Below are 22,355 nucleotides of genomic sequence, written 5' to 3'. Positions count from 1 at the left end.
TGAAAATAAATATTTTTATTTGAGTCTAGAGGTGGAAATGAAGAATGTTACAGATTTCCCATAGTAAAGGATACTTAAACCAACAGCCTGAAGAGGGAAGCAACACAGCGATACACACAATTAAAATACAGATCTTAATATAAAGGCAAACTTAAAAGCATCTTTTCAATTACAAATTAAGATGAGGAACTGAAACCAACAGAAGGGAAAACATTTTAATTTCGGAACCGTGAAGAATTAATTACAAGCATGAGAGGGGAGAAGGATCAGGATTAGCTATTTCCTACTAAAAAATGAACGGAATGACAATGTATTGACATAAATTAAGGGAAACAATTTGAATTTTAAATAAGTCACAAATTCATAGACTAAAGCATATAATATAAACTAATTCCTATTGACTAGGAACCATCCCAAAGCACATGTCCTAAGCAAGAGGTGGGTGTGTTTGTTTTTTTTTAATCCACTCTGGGGAAGGGATTGTTTTAGTTGTTAAAAAGTTTAACAAACCAATTCCTGAGCAACAGTAATTTCATAACCTACTTCATTTCCCTTAAGAACCCTCTGCTCTCCAACAGCTCAGAATCCCAAGCCTAAAAGCCATCTGGAAAGAACAAAGTCCAAAGAGTTTTCACAAAATCAAAAGCTGACCAATTGGCTAAAGGGATGCAAAACCTTGAACTCTCATAAGCTGAAGATCTCATTTCTCCCTTCCCCCACTGTCTCCTAAAAAGCACCTTTATGAAAGGCTAATCTCAGTGAAGCATACAGGTGTACCTTAGAGTCACAGGGCAACCTGAAGGGTTAATAATGTAGAATACATTATAATCATTCATCAGCATTTAGAGTGACACACACACACTTTTTCAATCCCTAAAGAGTTTCACAAGTGCCATGTACTGAGAGTATTGTTCAGGTTATTCTTAGGCGCCTGCTCTGGTAGCCAGAGTAATGTCTTATATTGCAATACTCCGGTCAATATGTGTGTGCATGTGTGTATACACATTTTTTTTTTATGTAGAAAGTAGAAACAAAAATGGCACAAAACAATTTCCCCAACATGTTTGTGAAAGACAACCAGCCACTGTTCAAAAGACTGCTGTTTGAGAGTACAGAAGGACTCTCTAACAACTCTTTTTAGATAAACACACATTAACTGAATGTGTCCCTTTTCCCTGCATTAGTGCTGCAATGACAATTCCCAGAGACACTTGCTTCCCTCAGCAGGTGAGAGCCTAGCTCTCATGGGAACTGAGTACAGGGAATAGGAGCTACTGCTGGGGAAGATGGCAGAGATGTTACCTAATTGCTTCCAGCCAGGAGAAGTAGGGAAGGACCAGGAAGAGGAAAGAAGGGGCCTTGGAGATCAGTGCTGAGAACTCGGAACTTAGATATGCTCCTTAACCTAGGAGGCCAAGAGGGAAAGGAAAGGCCTATGTTTGCCGAAAGGGATTGGATGATTCCTAGCTCATCTATCCACAGCATAGCACCTGGAGCAAGGAGAGCACCAACTTCACAGGAAGGAGAGAGGGGACAATTTCCCTCTTGAATATTAAGTTGTGGGTTTTTTTTTAAGAGCTGATATATAGCACCATCTTTAAAACTGGTCTTTTGCTCTAAAGCCCAAGTCAAGTATGTTGAGTTCCGTAAGGGGTCAGACCAATTTTGTTTCCCACCCCCAATCCAACTGTGCAAGACAGCAAGTGAGAGATGCCCAGAATTGTCCTGTTCCTATGCTGCTTCATGCCAGGTTTTCTGAGGGGAATAGTCACCCTCTAAGAACTTGTAGGGAATTGGGCAGAAAGGGGGGGAAAAATGAGCCACCCCTACAAATGCGACATGTTCTCATCATCAAGCAGATTGCAGACAATCGAAACTACTAAAAAGTCAACACTAGACAAAGTTTTTCAGGGCAGTCTGCTAGCTTTTGAGAGGGCCCTCCCCATCTACAACTGCATTCCAAACCCCAGCTATAAATCTCCAGCAGCTACCAACTTATGGAAAGTAGGTGTTCTCCAAAGATCCAATAGCTTAGAGCCTTTCCAATGATGAGGGATAGACTACTGAAGATGAAAACAGAAAATATGATCAGGGAAAAATTATCAGGAGAACCTAAAAGAACTGGGGACAGCTATAAAAGTTTAGAAACAGAAAACCCCAGATATATGATCATCCAATGTAGGAATACCCTTAACAACATGCCTAAGGGGAACTCAGACCTAATTCAACATGGACTCCAGAACAAGCTGACCCAGAAGCCAGCCAGCCTCCATTTCTGCTCAATAATAATCTTTATCGGGTTGGGGAGAGAAGTGGGAGGAGAGATGGGGCAGGTGGAGCAGAGAGAGAAAGAAATGGATCAATCTCATACTTTTCAGGCCTTTCTTGCCCAACTGGGCATACCCTGTTACTCCTGGCCTATTCACTCAACATTCATGGGTCTGCAGCTGTCTTGGATTTCCCCTCAAAGAACAGAGAGAGGAAGATCACTGGAAAACATCAGTCACTCCAGAACTTCTCAAAGCTTTGAACTCCTAAGCCAATTCAGCACCACTGTCTCTTGGCCTCATAAAGCCCTTAGGATATTCTCTTCAAATGGTCCACCCATCCCCTCAATAAACCAGGATAAAATCTTTATGGGCTGGGGGGTGGCATGTCAAATGTCCTCAACTGGAGCGACGAGCCAACACTTTTGCAACTCTTTTAAACGACTTGCTATTATTGTGGAACCAGCAAAACTTGACGTGGACATAGACTCCTTATACTGGGAAGAAACATTCAACATGGGTTTACAAAGTTGCTCTCTAAACATTTATGAATTTAGATGTGAATTAACTGACATCCTGGGGATATGAAAATTGTGGGAACACAACGTACAATTTTAATTGTTTAGCTTCCTATTTTGACTTAACTCCTGAGGAAAAAGAAAGTCCAAGCTCAGGCCTTATTCAGACCCCTGCATGAGATTCAATTTCTAGCTGAAAAGTGACTCAGTCAGTTGAGACTTGGCATACCAGAGCTTTTCTGGAGGGATCAAGCATAAAGCCTAGAATCCATTCAGAAAACAGTCTTCCTAGACCTAAGGTTTCACCTCTGCTGCTGACTCCAGAAAAGTCCAATGGTAGAGCTAGTTTCCTTCTTTAATTTGCCCTCAGGCCCAGGAAGGTTAGATCCAAACTATCCACAGATAAACTCCTCTCTCCCAGCAGCCTCAAAACATCCATACTTGGGCATCAGGTCAACGTAAAAATAAGCAGTAAAGATGCCCAGGGGGGTGAGCACTCTTCTAAAAGAAACTCTTGGAGATTAAGTACTAGAATCAGTGCTTTAAGTACTGGGATGCCTGGGTCCCAATGGCTTTCTGAAGTAGACTTTAAAAACAAATTATTACCCTCAAGGGTCTCAACATGTTGGTTGATGTTCCTATGAGAATTGCTCTTGGGATTCTATATGGAAAAGCAGCTGAGGGAAGAGTAATGACAGCCTGCTAGCAAACTGGGCAAAGGGGGAGACCTGGGGGTGCTGAACCTCCAGACAGAAGCTGGACAACTGACCAACTAACTCCAAGGGTCTCAACTTTGAGTCAGAAACACTGATGAATTTACTAATAAACAGATTTGCCAAATAGTCTCACGCTTAATTCTGGTCACCAGTTGGACTCAAACTTGGGAACAATTTTGGTCACCACTGATTTTCCATGCAGATCCTGACTACCCTCAGTCTTGAGCTGATCTGAGCAATGATGAAAGTGTTTTTCCTAATCCTGAATCCCCATTTAAACAAAGCACAAGGAATGGCAATGGCCTCACCATTTTACATTGCCCTCCCTTCTCCAAAAACACATCCACTGCCTTACAAAACAGCAGCTCTGTAATGTCAGGAGATAGCACAGTGAGGCTGCTCTCACCTCTACTTCAGCATATTAAATTTTTATAGGTTTCCAAAAGACCCAAAAGATATGCATCCAGGTTTGGGCCTCCAGGGGAACCTATGCCAGGAGATACACCTCCTGACGGTCAAGGTCCACACAGGACATCTGGGAGGAAAACTGAAAGCTGGACAACTCATGAGTTACTAGGCTTCATTTCATGACTTCCTGGATTCCAGGGAATATTTCCAGCTTCTACTAGAAGCTACCATGGACAGTTTCCCCAGACACCATGTCTGCTGCCCTTCTGAGTATCTTCTGCAACTCCTCCTCCACTCAATTCTTCCCAACAGTCCTACTCAACATGCTAATTTTTGCTGAGTACCGACAGTGAAACCTTCACCTCCCTGTGGCTCAGTGCAGGGATAGGGATGGGGGGAAGGAGAGAAGAGGGTTGAAGAACAGGGATAATCACCAGCTGGGGAACTCTGTAGCAGAGGCTGAAGCTTGGAATACCTAATCCAGCAACTGGAATCTAAACACAATTCTACACTGAGAACATTCCCAGACACAACATGCTGGGTTTTAGGCAATAACCTGATTCAGAGAGACACAAATAAAGGAAATACTATCAAGATTAGTCATTTAATTCATTACTAATTAATTGATGAAGCCTAACACGATGTGGCCAAGCAGAAGAAATTAATCAAGGTAGATAAGAACAGCTTAGGAGGAAATGTGTTTCTTCATCCTAGGGCTGCCGATGCTTCATTCAGTAAGTTTTGTAGGAATGGATCTAAGGAGGTCAAAAGGCTTCCAAAGCCTCTGTCGGCTCTGACTGAACACTTGCTTAGGCAGGGGGACGCTGGGTCTAGTCAATATAGTATGGCAATTTGTGGTTATTGCCATTTCCTATTTGAGTACTTGTTCCAGTCCAGGATACCAAGTCTCAAAATGAGGAGCTTAAAAATGGAACCTATACCCTTTATTTGTGCACTTGAATAAATAAAAATGTTTTGTAATTTCTTTCCTCTCTCTTTTTTAAAAGTTTACTGTGCATTATACAATCTAAAAATAAATGAAATCAAGTATATGAAATTTATAAATTTTCATCACATCTCTATAAAATACCGTCACTTCCTTAGCGTGACACTTTTCTGTACACAGAACACCAGGTCACAAGACAAATAATTTTGTCGCCACATCATCAGATCGGTGCTTAATAAGATAGTTGTGTGGGATTTGTGTGAATGTGTGCGTGTGCGAGAACTACCATTTTAACCTACTGAAAAGCAAAGAAATACAAAAGTGAATGCACTTAGTACAAAGGCCAAGCCATCTGGGGGTCAAGTATCAAAAACTTACTGACAAAATACAGAGTACTCTGAATAAAAACAACAAAAGCTGAGAAATCAAAACTTGCCCCAGCTTGGAAATTAATATCCAATGTTGCCATGTAGAATTAAAATAGGCCTGACCAACACCAGTAATTATGCACCCTGTTCATATGCCAATGACATCCTGCCAAAAAAGGGCTGAAAGAATTAACAATATAGCAGGCAAAATTCACAGTGACAGGGGAACTCAGTGATGGGTGGTATAAGACAAGTAAAACATTCAGTGAAACTAGCTTAAGGTATTCTCAATTCAAGATAAACTGTCTGAGTGGATTGTAACAAGGACTAAAGACCAGGCTATCTATAGCAGCTGGTCAAGAAAGTGAAGGACAGTCATATAAACACAGCTGCTTAAAGGAGTTGTTTTTCAAAACAAAACAAAACCCACCAAGGCCCCAAACCCACACATCAACTTTTTTGCCCTCACTTTTTCAGGACAGGTGTAGCCTTTGGTAAATGAACAGAGTGACTTGAATAAATAAAGCAGACTTTCCCATGAACTGTATTTGGCATTGGTCAACCCTCTAAAGTCAGCACCAAGGAGAACTACAGAGGCACAGTTCTGATGGATGAAATAGCACCGAGAACAAGCTGTTGACATCTCTGCTGGTGTGCCAGTCCTTTATATATATCTTATTTATTTATATATTTTCTTATATATAGTTATTTATATTTTCTTAATAAGTTGCCTTTTATGACTTAGATGGAATAAAATAAGTCAAAATTGTTTTTACTTTTTAAAAAATGATAAATACTTTATCTAAAACTATTGACAATACAAACTGGAGCCTTTCAGCCATTTCTTCTGCAGTTTCTTTTTTTTAAACTCCGATTCACAGTAGAATATTCTTTACTCTGTCGTACTTTTTGTTTGTTTATGTTGTCATCCAGTAGTTTGTGAGTTGAAACCCTTGCAGGCCAGGTGAGCACCTTTCAGTGGAAGCTGAGTGAGTTGGTCCACGATGTCCTTGCATAGGTCACATGGGGTTGAGGTAGAAATTCTAGTTACCTAGAAGGAAGGGGAGGGAAAAAAGAAAGCAAGCAAAAAAATAAAAAATTTGTCCCAAAATTTTCTAACACTAGGTTGGCCAGGATAAAAAAGTGTATCGCAGTAACCTTTTCAAGGGCTGTGCAAAATGAACACAAATTCATTTTTTGTAATTAATGGGGAAACAAATGGAAAGGAAACTGAGGCCACAGAAGTTTAAGTGACTTATGCCTTTCTACTTAGTGGAACAAGCTACTGAATTTGGGAGATCTGATGCCTTCAGAGATTATAAAATTGAACTGACAGATCTTCCTTTGCCAATAGCATTTGAAAAATCTGAGAATGAGCAGGTCCCCACCCTCCCCAGGGAAGCATTAGCTAAGCTTGACAAACTGTGAAAAGAGTTGGCTAGAGACTAGGCACTCTAGGGCGGAGCCAGGAGCTGTCTTTGTTGCACTGGACAGCTTCTGGGAAGCCCCTTCCTTTCCTGTGTGTGCCCTAGCCACCTCATCTAAGGATACAAGAAGACACACAGTGATAGGAAGAGGACGATGTCTCCTCCCTTTGGGGATTATTTGCCAACCAAATCTCTTGCTCCTCTTTCTGGTAGGTCTCAGCCAAGCTCTTCTTTTTTTAAGATGGTATTTCAGTTCTTCTGAATGATACCAGGAAGGGCAAGCAATGAATTCAGTGTTGCAGCAGCATTAGCAGCTAGCTCAAGAAAACAGAGGCAAATGGGGTTTTCTGAGCAAGGCTGATTGCTCGAGGCTGATAAGACTCCCTTAAATCCTACCCTGGTTTGCTGTGTCCCAGATGATTGTCTCCTACAGAACTAGGGAAATGGTCACAGCAAGCTCTTCAAGTTAACTGATAATAATTTGCCAAATACCTCTAACACCAACAGTCCTAACACTAGAAATAAGAATAGTAGCATACTTCATTTAGAAGGCACTGGGGAGTGGGGCAGGGGGGATGGATGTGGTGGGATGCTAAGAGATGGCTCAAGTCAGGCTGAAAGATTTATTCTTGAAGGAGCAATGATTTCATGATGTGTTTTTCTTCCACTAAATTATTTCAGCCTCTAAGGTCCTGGTGAGTTACTGAAGCTGACAAATTCATTGCCCTGAAGCCATGGAGGTGGGAAGCTTTTCTATATGACATATTTGGTCTGTTTCAAAGGCCTTTTGTGCAGTGTTAAGTTGCAAAAATTTAGACTTTTGAAACACTCTGTATTATACCTACAGAACTAAACTCAGAGCCTTTCCAGCTCAGGAGGACCTGCCAATATCAAATTCTGCTGCAAGTTTGCCAGGTACAAGAACAAGGCATTAGAGATTGAAATCTGTGTATACAGAATATAAATAAAAAATAATTGACATACCTTAATTTTTTAATTTATTTTTGCTTCGGGGGTATGACTCTTATAAAGATTGAGCATAGGCTTTATTAAGCAAGCACTGATCTGTATGATCACAATTAAGAAAACTGAAATAGGCTCAAACAACTGCTCCAGATCACCACAATCAACAACAAAACTAGAGGCAGACTTATTTACAAGGCTTAAAAAAAAAACAACCTTATCTTCTGTCTTAGAATCAATACTGTGTGTATTAGTTCTAAGGCAGAAGCACAGTAAGCCCTAGGAATGGATATTAAGTGACTTGCCCAAGGTTGCACAGCTAGGAAGGGTCTGAGGCCAAATTTGAACCCAGAACCTCCCATCTCTGGGCCTTGCTCTCCATCCACTGAACCCCTAGTTGGCCCCCAAAAAGGCTTTTAAATAGCCTCCTCTGCAGATTATTACTCCACTGAATCTGACAAGATACTGAGACAGGGCCCACAACATGGATATTTTCACTAGCCTGCACAAAAATCTGACAATAAGTATTTGTTTGAAGGCAAAAGGAAAATCTTAAGCTATCATGCAATCAAAACTGCCTGGAATTTCAGATGGACAAGGAACCAGATTTCTTCAGTTGCTATTTTATATATGAAAGGAAATTATGGCCACATGAACACAACCCAGCTGGTAAGGTCACATTTTACATGAACTTGTTTAAAAATAACCTTCCAACAACATGCAACCTGCCTGTAAAAAGGGTAGTCATTCCCCTACTGCTTTTGTTACCCAATTCAGGAAATAAGAGACACTATGGTTCTCTTTATTAGTTGTGGGGCAGTGTGGCTGGCTGTAGGGGAAAGAAAATGACAGCTGAGTTGGTTCTATGGCAATTTCATGGACTTCAACTATTCAAAAGATCTGGACTTTAAGCCTCTTAAGAAGGAATATGATAAAAATAAAATTCGTTGACACAAATGTAAGGTTCTTTGGGTGACACTAAAATATCCAACTGCTATGTTTTGCACATAACAGGCATTAAATAAGTAACAGTCCACTTCTCTTTCCTTCCCCTAAACACATACTTGACCTGCATGTAAATCATCTCCATATACACACCATGACCATGACCAGGGGAATGTAAAAATGTCTGAAAAGTACATGGCAACAACAATGGGGCTACCAGTATACTGAGGATTCTTCAGGATTCTAAATGACTCAGAGCACAATACCACTGAATACTTTGTGTGCTGAAAAAGTCTGGCTAATCCCAAAGGAAAAATAAGCTTCTTTTCTTGCTCCTCAAAATCTTCTTCAGTGAGATGGGAGGCCCAGAAAGTCACACCTTCAACAGGGACTTTCTTCCCTGAAATACCCTAAGGAAGCAAGATAAACTGAAGTGGGACTGCAGAGAGAAGTATAGCTCTTCTACCTGGCAGTGACCACAAGGGGCGGTGGGCATCACGAAAGGTAGATTCTAGAATGGTCCTCGGACAAAGTGGAGTCTGATTTCTAGCTCATTCAAGTCCTGTTTGGATACCAAGATTATTGGGAGGGAATAGAAAAGCGCTGCAATCTAAGCCTCATTCTGCCCATTGTACTTGATCAACTGAAGGGGATTTCCCAAGATAAATGCACAATCTTTCCCCAACCACCATCCCTGGTACCCCAAAGCCTGGCAGGTGCTGCCTGAGTACCCAGGTCCAAGGTCAGGGTGCCATATTGAAACAGACAAGCTACTGGGCAGCACTACCAGCTGAGCCAGGCTAACATGAAAGAGTCCCTTCCTCCTCTTTCATCAGCATTGTGCCCCTCAAGCTGTAGTCACCCCTAATCCCCCTACGTAAGGTAGCACACCCACAAGGAATGGACATTTTTCTGGATGTTTGAAACATAATCACAACTCATGGCACATGGAGAAAGCCTGGCCCAGGAATAACAAAGTAACCTTCTGGACTAGAGAGGCCAAGATAATGGCTCCAGGCCTTTGATGAGGTTTTGACAGGAGGAAGGGCTTGGCACCTACTTGATGAGTTTTACTACCCGTACATTTCCAGCTGGTGACAATGGGTTTTTTTGCCTCCTTGGCATATGGTTTGGAGAATTCTTGCTGAGCACAACGAAGGGATACATGAAAACATATGCCACCAAAGGGACATGGATCCCCAAGCCATGGTAAAGCCTGCCATTAGCACACCCAAGACTCCTACCCTGACCTCAGCTGGCCCCTGACCTCTGTAAAAGGAATGGAATTCAATTGTGCATAAACCACCTAGTTTGGCTCTAGCCTTACCTTACACAATATGAACTGCTAGCTAAGCAAGCTCTTTATCGCGGCTTAACCCCAGAAAGGTGCGAAGCGTAAGGAGACTGCATGCCAAGGGTAACCCACATAGCGGGTGGGCCAGCGGCGTTGGACTGCGGGATGACGGGTGCAGCCTGGGCCAGGGCCAAACGGGGCAGAGGCTGGTGGTGGACTGTGAAGGAAGGGCGGGAAGCTTTGTGGGGGAGGGAAGCGAGCTTGATAGACAGAGAAGCGTTAGCCTGGAGAGAAGCAGCTGAAGAGGGCGAGACAAAAGCTTTGTTAGAGGGAATGGATGCTAAGGTCTGCAGAAGCCCCGGCTCCGGGTTAGAAGCAGCGAGTAATGGAGGGGGGGGAGGTAATGAGACGTTAGCAAGAGGAGGAGCAGGAGGAGGGTGCAGAACAGGCTGCACGGGCACTCGGTTCAGGGGTTGAGGGGCTCGAGCCTCGCTACATGTTCCTATGCTAGAGGAAGGGGCCTGGAAGGAAGAGGAAGTGGGGGTGACCACAGCCTGCATTGGGTTTAAGCTTAGCATGGTGCTGCTACAGACAGCACTGCTGCTGAAACTGGCTCCAAATTGATGAGAAGAGGCAGAAGGCACCGCATGGTTAAAAACACCTGCAAACAGGAGAGAAAAACTGAGCTTCAACAGGGAGGCATTGACCAGTAATGGTGAAGAGACACGTGGGCCAACACCCCCACGCACACCCATGCAGGTGTGCCCACACACGCACGCACGCGCACACACATACAGCACAGAGCAGAGCTGTCGAGGTGAGAGCCTGGTGTCCAACAGGCAGCACGCCATGGGAAATTGCAATGCCAGAGCAAAGGCTTCTGATCACAACTTACCTTCACCTGGACAAAGGAGAGGAGAAAAGGCCCTGGCTGAGACAAAGGAGAAAGGCTGGGCCTCGACAGAGGCACCACTGAAGGCTGGGGAGATGCACTATGGGCAGGGACTGACAGGGAGCTTGAGGATTCTACCAGGGCAGCCAGTTCTTGGCCATTCTCACAGAAAAGGAAGACAATTAAGGATTTGAGGGTCTGCTTCCTCCTCCCTGTATGAGACCATCTCCGGAGCAGAAAAGCAGATCTTGTGGAGGGGGGTGCCCAAGGAGGGACAGCTGAAGACACTGAAATCAATGCCATGCAAATATTCCAACAGCAGGGTCCTCAAACAAAAGCACTTGTTAGTTTGGGGATGGGGAGGGGTTATAAATGACATACTATCATGACAAGGTGCAAGCACTTATGTCTGGACAGATGGAGATCACTTACGGCATTATACACAAAGCAGCTGGATTTAAAACTCAGGAAATTCTGATAGGTGGGCAAATCAAATCTTTTTGTGAAAAACTATTAAGTTTAAATTTTGTGTGTGTTTGCTATGGGGGGAAGATAGGGAGGAAGGAAGCAGTAGTTTACTGGGAGCAGAGGGATCAAAAGGACAAACCAGAATAATCCTTCAAACAGCAACAAGTGATTTGAGGCTCCTCATCAAGTGTGTGCTCACTACAGGTTCAGAAGCCTGGAGACAAAAGCCTGCAATCTTTTACTTACTACTTGGTAAACCTAAGGAAGTCACTTCTGTGTGGGCCTCAGTTTCCTATTGTGGAAAATGAGGGGGAATTAGAACAGATGAACTTGAATGGCCCCCCTGGTTCTGCAAGTATATTAGCACCTTCCCTACACAGCCTGACTCTCATAAGCAAACTCCAAGCTGCTTCCTGGAAAAGAGACCTACCTCCAACTGTTCCACCTGTAACCCCAGAAGAGAAGTTTCCCATAGCGTGAGAATTTGTCAATCTGGTCGCAGCTGATGACACGTGGACCAAACTGGCAGCAGCGGGCATGGAATTAAATAAAGACTGCAATACTGAGGAGCCTGCCACCGAGCTGAGGTTGGCCTGCAGGGACATAGGGCCCAGGGGGAACTGGGATCCAGTGGTAAAAGTGTTCAAAAAAGGGTGGTGTGTTGAAACGGAAGAAGTGGGATGGCCAGAGGTGGAAGCTGCAGTGGAAAGGCCTTTGCCATTGAGGAGGCCCCCAGAAGGAACAGCAGCAGCAGAAATGAAAAGATTGTGGCCATTTTTAAACTCCAAATCCCGGTCCCGTCCTTTGCCAGCCTTGCCATTGTGTTGCAGGGAGACCTTGTCAGAAGGACCCCCCAGCTGCAAGCCCAGGTCGAGCACCTCTTTGCTTCTGCCCCCAGATCTCTGTAACTCTTCCCCTTTCATACTTCCCAGACCATCCAGCTGCCTCTTGTTCAGGAAAGGGTTGGCATCTGAGCTATCTTTGCTCCGCTGTGACTGAAAACCCAGGGGAGAGTTTAAGCTGGCCACCTCGGTAGTCTTATGAGAAAGAGAAGCACCATCGTGAAAGCTGTGTAAACTCATGTCAGCAGCAGACAAGCCCCCGGCATATGAAAATCCATTGGAAGAGTTTGTGTTAGGGCTGAGGCCATCCGTCCCAGACAATGAACTGGGGAAGTTTTTCCTTGTGTGCACAGAGATCTTGGCATCGATAGCCATCGTATCCTCTGAGGATGGACGGAAGGCAAAGAGGGAATTCTGGCTCAGGGACGAAGCTGCCTGTAGGGGGCTGTCAGATGTTTTGGTAAGGTTGATGTCTGATATTGGTGAGAAGGTAGACTTCCATTTACTACTGTTGACGCTCTCGGTCAGCTGGGTTTGCTTCCTTCCCGTAAGGCCACCACCTGGTATGGATAGCGGAACAAAAAGTAAATCCCAGATCAATCATCTGATCAGGAGTGGTAGTGGGGGGGAGGGGATCTACCTGAAGGGAATCTGGAACTTTCACAACTGTGGGCAAACACCCCCAAACTGGATCCTCTGGGCTGCTATGAGAAGTCCTACAGACTATGCAGGCCGGCAGACTGATAGGAGCAAACCAGGAAAAAATGCTAAAGAGTTTAAGAACTGTTTATACAGGGGAGCTAAACTCCAGGAAAAGACTCCTGGGAAATGAGAGAAGAAAAGTCTACAGCCAGGAATGTCAGCTATCAATGAATATGGGAAGCATCATAAATTAAAAAATGGTGAACTGTGGGAAAGAATTTCCACTAAATGCTGAAGAATGTTTTTCCTGCTCCAATGGCTAAACAGTTGGAAAAATAAGTGACTGTGCCATGCTACCCAATGCAAACATTTAAGTGTTCATAAATGGCAGTATACAAAATGCATGTACAAAATAAATATCTAATTAGTAAAAGCTTAGTCACGGGGGAAAGGTGGAAGGATTGTAGTCTAAGAAACTAATCTAAGGTTCTATTTGCATAAAGTGATAACAATTCCAAAGAAGCATGAGAACTGAAAATGAGAAGGGGGAGGGGAGAAGATAGAGAGGTGGAATAGAAGGAGAAAAAAGAGAGAGGAAGAAGGAGGGGAGAGGAGAAAGAGAGACAAGAGAGAGACTACTTAGAATAGAGTGCAACACTACTAAGTCTATCTTAGAGAGCTAACAGGAAATATAAAACAAAAGGACATGCAATATTTCATTCACTTACCATTTTCTGTTTTCTGGGGAGATTTGCTCTCCAAAGAGATTGTTGCAATTTTCCTTTCAATCCTAAGAAGGGAAAAAGGAAATAGTTACTTAATATAATTACCTATGATGTCCCACATTTTAGTCTCTCACTTAAGTGAGAGCACTTCACGAATAGTGTAAACAGATATTTTATGTATCACTGGTTGAGGAAGCCACATTCTGCAAAAATGGTATCTGAAAGCACTAGGGATTCTAATGTCAGCTCCATCACTTATATATAATAATTGAGGAGACTAATAACCCTTCTAGACTCCCTTTTTCTAAATGAGGATGACAGTTGTTAATTACATAGTTCAGAGGCTTGTTAGAAATAGATTGGTTTGTATGTTCCAAAACATCATACATTCCAAAATATCAGGAACAGGAGTTAAATGTAATTATAATTTGAATGCACAGGTCAAATATAAACAGCATTCCTCTGCTAATGAAGGCAACTGTCCATTTTTAACAAAACAAAAAAGTGTTTTAAATTCAGAAAGAATTAGTCAGTTACAGTGGGAAAAGCGCTAGACTGAATCAGCAACATTTAGGTTGAAATTCATCTTTGGGACACTGATTTTGTTCACTTTGGGTAATTCATTTACATACTTGGTGTCCCAGGAAATTCTCAATGGGTTTCAATTACTGCAGGATTACCGATTTGCCCTCACAGAGGTTCCTATAGCAACGAAATCATGTATGTGACTCCCCTGTCCAGGAAAAGAAGGCTCCTAACTGCTATAAAATTTTCTTTATCCCTACCGAATAATTCCAAATGATACCCCTCTATTTTCTGTCTGTGATATTTACAAATATAAAAGTCAATTTTGAAAAAGGAAAAATATCTCAAACTATATTGTAAGTGATGTTATTTGGGGAAAAGATTATTAGCAAAAAAAAAAAAAAAAGCTAGGCACTCTTATCAATAACCTCTTTGGTGAATAAACCTGAGAGTAGAAGCGTGGGACAGCAATTCTCAAAGGGCAGCCCTCAGGTTCCACGCTATTCCCAAGGTTCTTTCATAAGGTCATGAGGTCAAAACTATTTTCATTATATGACTAAGATGCTATTTGCCTATTAAAATACTCTTCCTTTTTCCAACTACATGTTATCTCTAAGACCAGTCTTCATATACTGCAACCAAAACAACAGACTGCAAGAGACTGAAGCACATGGGAATCTAGTCAACTATTAAACTAGACATTTTTTAAAATATGTAAAACAATACCATTCTCTAATCTTTTGATGGCTAATTTTTTGTTTAAAAGTGTACCACTATTTTTAAATGAATAAATATTTTAAAATTTGAGAAGCTCTAATATCTAATATGGTAAGAAAGGGTAGATATAATTCATATAAACAAAAGCATTTTGGGATCTTCAACAAATTTTTATACTGTAAAGAGATTCTGAGACCAACAAATTTAAGAACCACTTTCCTAGGTGATATGATATGGGCAATTTAGTTTTGTGCATATTTATGAGCATAACTCAAAACTACTTCCAAAATTATACTCATACTTCTATTAACACTGTACTTACTGTACCTATCTTCCCATAATCCCAACAATACTGAATTCCCATATTTTGTTATCTTTGCAAATTTCCTGGGTATTGAGGTGAAACCTTGGAGCCTTTAAAATAAATTTGTATTAGCATTTTCTGTGTTCCTTGTACACTGATATAATTTCTTCCATTACCACCCTTCCCCATCCCAGAGAGCCATCCCTAATTTTTTTAAACCCTTACCTTCTGCCTTCAAATTGATGCAAAATATTGATTCTAAGACAGAGAGAAATAATGGCTAGGTAATTAGGATTATTGTGACTTAACTTGAGGTAGAGTCTTGAGGCTGGGCCAGGCACTCTATACCCTGTGGCCTCTAGCTACCTCCATCCTTAATGATTTTTAAAGGAAAAAGAAATGAAAAAAGTTTGAAGCTATGTACCACACTCATGGAACTACAACCTCTACAAAGAGTGGCTGGAGACAACTTGTTTGTCCTTTGTAACTTGGCAGCATTCAACTTTATTTTGTGATTGTTTTTTATATATTCACATTGTGGTGCTATATGTGCATTAATGATTGACTGCATGCTTTCCACGTAATCAGGTCACATTAATCTTCCATGTTTTCTGCTTTACACACACACACATAGATCATATTCAAAAAGTATTTCCTACAATAGTATTCCTTAACATTTATGTACCAGAATGGATTCACTGACCACTGGGCATTGTCATGGTTTCTAATTCTTAGCTCCCACACAAAGCACACCAATGCCTGGCACATAATAGTCACTAAAGTTTTAACTGAAAGCTATAAATATCTTGGGGTAAATGACAACCTTGAGATATATGCCTAGTAGGGGAATCTCTAGATCACAGGGTAGGCCAGGTCAGTTATTTCAATGCCATTATTTAAAACATTTATAAAATGATGACACTGAATCACAACTGAACTATTCCTTTCTTTTGTCATCTTTGCCAGTTTGCTGAGGATGAGTTGATAACTCAAGGCTGCTTTGATCTGAATTTTCCTATACCAGAATTATTTGTCTACAATTCTTCTGTTTTTCCCTATCTTTTAATAAACATTGGGAGGAAAAGCCAGGAGGCCCAAAGGAAAGAGAACCATGCCTAGATAATGGAGGTCCCTGGTTCAAATCTGACCTCAGGCATTTCCTAGCTGAGTGACACTAGGCAAAACACTTATGCCAAATGCCTTACCCTTACCACTCTTGTTCCTTAGAATTGATACTGGTTCTAAGACAGAGGGCAAGGGCTTTGTTAAAAAATAGATATCAGTGAGTGCTTTTTTTAAAATTGTGTCTCTATATTATCCCCTAATGTATATCAAGTTTGGCATATATACATGCATACATGTATGTGTATGTATAGTAGAGTTTCCTCTACCGCCACTTCCCTTATCCTAGATATTGATTTTTGTTTGTGCACAAGGTTCCCAGTTTCATATAATCAAAGTTGTCTATTTTATCTTTTCCAACTACCTCTATCCTTTGTTTAGTTAGCATTCCTACCTAATAACATGCAAAACATGTGATTACAATCCAGTTTTTAAATAGTATGAGTTTTCAAAATGATATTTTCCCCAATTATGTGTAAAAACAAATTTTTAACATTCACTGGGGGAGGGGAGGTGTTCCAAACTCTCTCTTCCTTCCTGCTCTCCTATCTACCTCCCAACCCTGAAAAGCTAAGCCATCTGATAGATTTTATATGTGTAATCATATAAAACATTTTAATGGTATGATTTTTTAATAATAAACTCCCATATCCATTTTGAATCTGTTTAATGTAAAATGTTGATTGTTGATTTAGGATTACTTCCTGCCACACTGCTTCTCAATTTTCTCTGCATTTTTCATCAAATAAGGAATTTTTTCCTAAGGACAGCTGAACTGAGTTGCACCATTTCTTTATTCTCCCTTTTCTGATCTATTCCATTAATCTACTGTTAAATATTACTAAATGCTTTGATGACTGGTTTACTATCGAGTTTGAGGTAAGAAAATTCCTCTTCATTTTTTTTCATCTGATAATCCTTAGATTATGAATCTTTTGTTTCTCTAAAGACATTTTGCCATTATTTTAGAGTACTCCTTGGATATGTTGGTATGAAAATAAAACTGCTAACTTTGGTTGGATGTCATTTTTATAATAGTGGCCCATTCAAACCATAAGTACTGAATATTCTTCCAGATATTTAAATTACTCATTTTAAAGGAGCATTTTATAACTGATTCTATACAGTATACAGTATGCTTGTTTTCAGATTGTTGCTAGTTATTTAAAATAGAATTTTAATTCCTCTCACTCTTTTAAGATTTTCTTATTATCACAGAAATACTATCAATCTTTTTGAGTTTATTCTGTAGCCTGTAATTTGGAAGATCCTATGATCTAGAGCTGTATCTTTGCTTTTTCTATGTAAATAATTATCTTATAAGTGGGAATAATGTTAGTTGCTCAGCTTTTCCCCTTTAATTTCTTCAATCATATTACTGCTAATTCTAATACTATCTCAAATAGCAAGGAGACTGAGCATTCTTAATTTACCCTATATTAAGTTGGCTATTTTTGGCATAGATAGAATTCTGTGTACTAGGGTGCCACCTAGCCACTAAAATGTAAAAAAGAATCCCTGGGGACCAACAACATGTATCCCACCATTGGGAATTCTCCTCCTTGTGGTTTTGGTATATGGTGGGTGAACATAAGAAATTAAATGGGAATTTGGGGGAGTTTTGTGGAAACTACAGGCAGCAATGTGAAGGCCAGCAGATGAAATGAAAAGTTTAGAAACTAAGAAATGCAGAAAATGTGTTGTATAATATTGTATATTAACATATTTTGTCTTTTGGTACAATAAATAAGCAATTTTTAAAAGTTAAATGAGTAAAATGTTAAATGTTTGGAAAAGGACTGTGAAAACAATCACCAACATGTAAGTCTACAACTAAATACCGAACCCAAATTTTACAATAAAGCATTGTAAACACATCATAAAAGAAAAAAATTCAGAATTCTTTGGTATGAAGGGAGGGCCAAAAATTTTTATACCGATTTTCCAGATCTTAGAGGTACCATGCCCACAAACCCCCATGATGAAGGGATATCTAATACTAACTTAGAAAACCACAGATTACCACTATTTACATTTTGTTCTATTTCTACATTGTCAAATATTTTCCAATTATATTTTAACCTTTGATTTATACTTCCCTAAAATATTAGGACTATATTTATTTCATAAAAGTAGTCTGGTTGATGTCCTTTCTCAAATTTGCGTAGTATTCATACTAATTATTTTTGATAGAATTATCTTGTTTAAGTTTCCTTGGCAAATTTCTTCAGAACTAGTTTTAGGGTTTGTTTGTTGTTTAAGATAGTCTCTATATGTTCTTGTTAGTTTGGGTATTTTATAGTTTTGGTAGAATTTCTTTTGTGTTGTTAGGAGATCACTGATAAGCCATCACATTAAAATACTAAAGGCAACATTTTCTGTGATAGTAAAAACAGTAGATGCTAATGGACTGGGGAATGGATAAATAAATGTGGTCATTTGCCTCAAAAATGGATGCTGCCAAATTATGAAGTAACAAGACTTAGAAGAGATATGAAAAGAATTTTACTCTATTGATATGGTATAATGCATGTATTTTTAAAAATTTTCAATGTATTAACTGATTTTGTTCATTGTTCCTTCTTTATTTGTTATATGAGATGGCTCTCTGGAAGGAAATGGATAATGAGAGTGAAGTCCTGGTGTTTATCAATACATCATTAAAACTTTATTTTAAAAAAGTAAGATTGCTTTTAAAAAGGCAAGAAGAATTGCAACTAACTGTTGCAAGTCAAAAAATTTTAGATAAAATATAAAGGAATATTACTAGACATTTGTGGAAAGTTAATCCAGTTTTAAGGATGAAAATTAGCTACAGGCAAGATAATTGTTTAGCCTTCATAGAATATAATTTTTATACCTTTATATTAAGTTTATTAGAAATACTAATTAGAAATAAAATCAATAAACCTTTGATGTTATTGAATAGCTGGTGAACAAATTCCTCCAGTTCTACAGAGGGCAAACTCAAAGAATTGAGCTTAAAACCAAACATTTCAGAATAAAATGAATAAATTAAAACTTAAACTAAATGTGGAACTAGAACCAAGAGATCTAACTAACTAACAATCTTAATTTTGGTCTTCTACTTGATTTAGTGATGTTGAAAATAATTGGGACAAAGTAATAATTTTAAATTTATTGATTTAATAGAATTAGCCATAGAACATTTTACATAAAAACCTGTGTCTTCTTTGTTGCGGTATCATTTTATACAATTTAAAAATGAGTTTACAAGAATTTTTTAAAACGTTTATTTTTTATTTTTTGGTTCAACTAACAAGAATTTTTCTCCTCAACCCCATCCTGCCATAGGCTAAATGGGAGCTGGGGAGGGGGAGACAAACCCTTGTAACAAATATGGACAAAGAAAATCCATTCTTATACAGGCCGAATATGGTTTTTAATACATATTCCACCCACCAAATTACTGGGAGCAGGCTATGGGTATATAACAAAACAAACATTCATAGTAAAGCAAAACAAAGCCCTATATAGACAACATCCAAAAATAAGGCTCATTCTGTACTCCGAGTCTATCACCTCTCAGTCAGGAGGTGAGTACTTTTTATGAATGGTTCTTTGGAATCACAGATGGTTATGGGGTAGAGTTAAGTCTTTCAAAGCCATTTAACATTTGATGATACTGTTTTGTTTGTACAGATTGTTCTTCTGGTTCTAATGATTGCAATCTGCATCAGTTTATAAGTCTTCTTTTGAAACCATCTGTTCTTTCTTATGTTGCAATATTATTCCATTAATTTATCAATTTGTTCAGCCATTTCCCAACTGAAGGGCATCTCTCTGACCAAGAAAGGCTACTATAAAAATGCTTATACATGAGCCCTTTTTCCTTTGATCTTTTTGGAATACAGGCCTAAAAGAGGTATCACTGGGTCAAAGGGCATATACAACTTAGTTACTTTGGGAGCACATTCTAAAACAATTCCCAGATTAGTCATCAAGTTTCAATATGGTTATACTGGACAGGTTTCTAGGATAGTTGTATTTATCTCTATTTCTTGGATAAATCTCTTTAAAATCTAATGATACAAAGCAGGTGTTAACTGCATTTCCTTTCTATTCAAGAATTTTAGACCCTCTATCAATGTTTATCAGATTTCCATCCTCTCAAAGGGGACAAGACTTCCAGGTTCACTGGAAGTAAAAAAATCCGTAAAATGTTGCTTTGTGGCATATATGTTTTATAATATCATCAGAGTGGCCAGGTTTGAATAGCTATTCTCAACTTCTGACAATGGCTTTAATATAGCCTTGAATGAAAAACAGAGCTTCAATCAATCAATAAAACTGCTTTTTCAGTCTTCAGACCTCTAATCTTGGTACTATTTTAGCCACGACAATATTTCATCATAGGAATGGCTAGTAGCTACGTTTTTCTGGTCTTCTCAACTTGTCTTCCAGCTTCAAGAAGCCTTCCTCATAGTGTAAAGGAACTGCCACCAGCCTCTTTAGCTACCTGGTACCTCTGCTGGTCTCTGCTTATTTACTGTAGTGTAATTAGGCTGTCTTGCAGGAAGTTCTTGATGCTATGTTATGTTTGCAACCCAAGTTTTCTTTGTGCTTCACTGTGACTGATGTGGTTTCACTGTGCACTTGCATGATCCTTGAAATACTTGACTTGCCCACACCAAAAATCGATGAAATATCTCTAATAGTCACTGAAGTGTGCTCTGTAAGACCTATGAATTTTGCACGTTTCCTTGGAGTAATATCCATTCTTAAAAACAATAGAATTAAAAACACAACAAAAGAAAGCAATGAAACAACCATGCATATGGCATGAAATATAGCACTCAACTGTCAGAGAAATAATTAACATTAGTAATAAGATAATATAGTTTCATCTGGTAAAAGTCAGAAATCCTGTGTCAGTAGAAGCACATATATCTGACTGCTGCTATTACAAAATGGAAATCCTATGAAAATTATGGCTTATATCAAGTAAATTCCCACACCACTGTTCTCATATGACTTCTCAGAGCTTCTCAACAGTCAGAGGTTGGTATTCTGTAATTCCCAATTTCAAATGTACTACTGGTGAACAGATAATTTATATATGGTTTTGGTCCTATAAATTAATGGTTCCTAAAGTATTCTTCACAAGAGTTCATCAAGTATTATAGGTACTTCAATTCTTTTTGAAATATTAAAACTCAACATTAAGCAATGGTCCTACCAAACCTACCTATGGGAAAGGTTCATGCCAAAGGGTTAGCCAACAAATGATTTTCTGGTGGTTGTTTTTTTATAACAACTCAAAGACCATAAACCCAAATATTAATAACTAACATTTATATAATTCTTCAGGTTTACAAAGAGCCTTTTTTATTTAGAGCCTCCAAACAGTCCCGTGACTTAGAAAATCCAAGTTTTATCATCACCACCATTTAAAAAATTAGGAAACCAAGACTATATAATATACCCTTGATGATATACATCACAAATACCAGCATAAATTATCAAAGTGAATGCATATGGAAGGGTCTTAAAAAATATTTGATTATACATATTGGTATCTCTGAAAAGATGTACCATGTCTTTCCCTAATTTTGTGGGGCTTTTCTTTTCATATCAATGAAAATACACTGCTAGAGTAAAAAACTCAAGAATAAGTCATAGGTCCTAGGTGTCTAATATAATCACCCCATTGGAAAAAAGTTAATGTTTCTATCACATATCTTGAAAATTAAGCCCCACATTGTCAGACCCATATGTAGATGGCCGACATGAAACTGACTCCATGCTCTTGACTCACCTGATGCTATTGTGCTCATCTTCAGATCCTGGCTCTTCATCAGAGGTCAAGGGTGAGTAATGTGCCCCATTGGTCTGGATCAAGGGCTTCTCCTTTTTCAGCACGGGAGGCTGGTCGTTGTCCTGGTAAGGAATAGGAGAGTTCTTCAGGGAGTTTTCAGGGGAGGAAATGGCTGTTATTTCTAAAGGCTGATTAATGTTATTGACCTAGGGATCAAAAACAAAACACACACCACAAAAACCCAATTAAATGTATTCTTAGAGCAGATCATGTCACCAAAACATGATTTTCAAATTCTAATTTAATTTTGCCTCGGATTAACAACCTAAAAATTTCTCTTACTAGAAATCTATAGGTGGACAGATAATTTCAGCATACTCCTGAGCTGATAGGTGGGTAAAGAAAAAAAGGATTAATATGACCCAGCAAAAAGGGTTCTATATTTTATGACTAGAAAATGAGGATGGAATACCAGCACTGATATGAC

At 39.5% G+C, this 22,355-nt stretch overlaps 1 protein-coding gene across 8 annotated transcripts in view; it reads right to left on the bottom strand.

Moving 5' to 3' along the window:
- DOT1L (DOT1 like histone lysine methyltransferase) overlaps positions 1-22,355 on the bottom strand; it is a 129,446-nt gene continuing 107,091 nt past the window's right edge. For 5 of the 8 annotated variants that reach the window (XM_056822199.1, XM_056822202.1, XM_056822205.1 and 2 more), the window contains 5 exons: positions 21,869-22,074; positions 13,425-13,486; positions 11,643-12,614; positions 9,886-10,513; positions 1-6,274 (listed from right to left, as the gene is read on the bottom strand). In XM_056822199.1, the coding sequence (XP_056678177.1) occupies positions 9,921-10,513; positions 11,643-12,614; positions 13,425-13,486; positions 21,869-22,074 (1,833 nt within the window). In that variant the 3' untranslated portion in view covers positions 1-6,274; positions 9,886-9,920. The other 3 variants (XM_056822201.1, XM_056822203.1, XM_056822204.1) reach the window with 3 other exon arrangements.

Source organism: Monodelphis domestica, chromosome 3 (assembly GCF_027887165.1).
Source record: "Monodelphis domestica isolate mMonDom1 chromosome 3, mMonDom1.pri, whole genome shotgun sequence".
NCBI lineage: Eukaryota > Metazoa > Chordata > Mammalia > Didelphimorphia > Didelphidae > Monodelphis > Monodelphis domestica.
The sequence above is the reverse complement of the archived record's forward strand: the minus strand, read 5'-3'. Positions and strand labels throughout refer to the sequence as shown.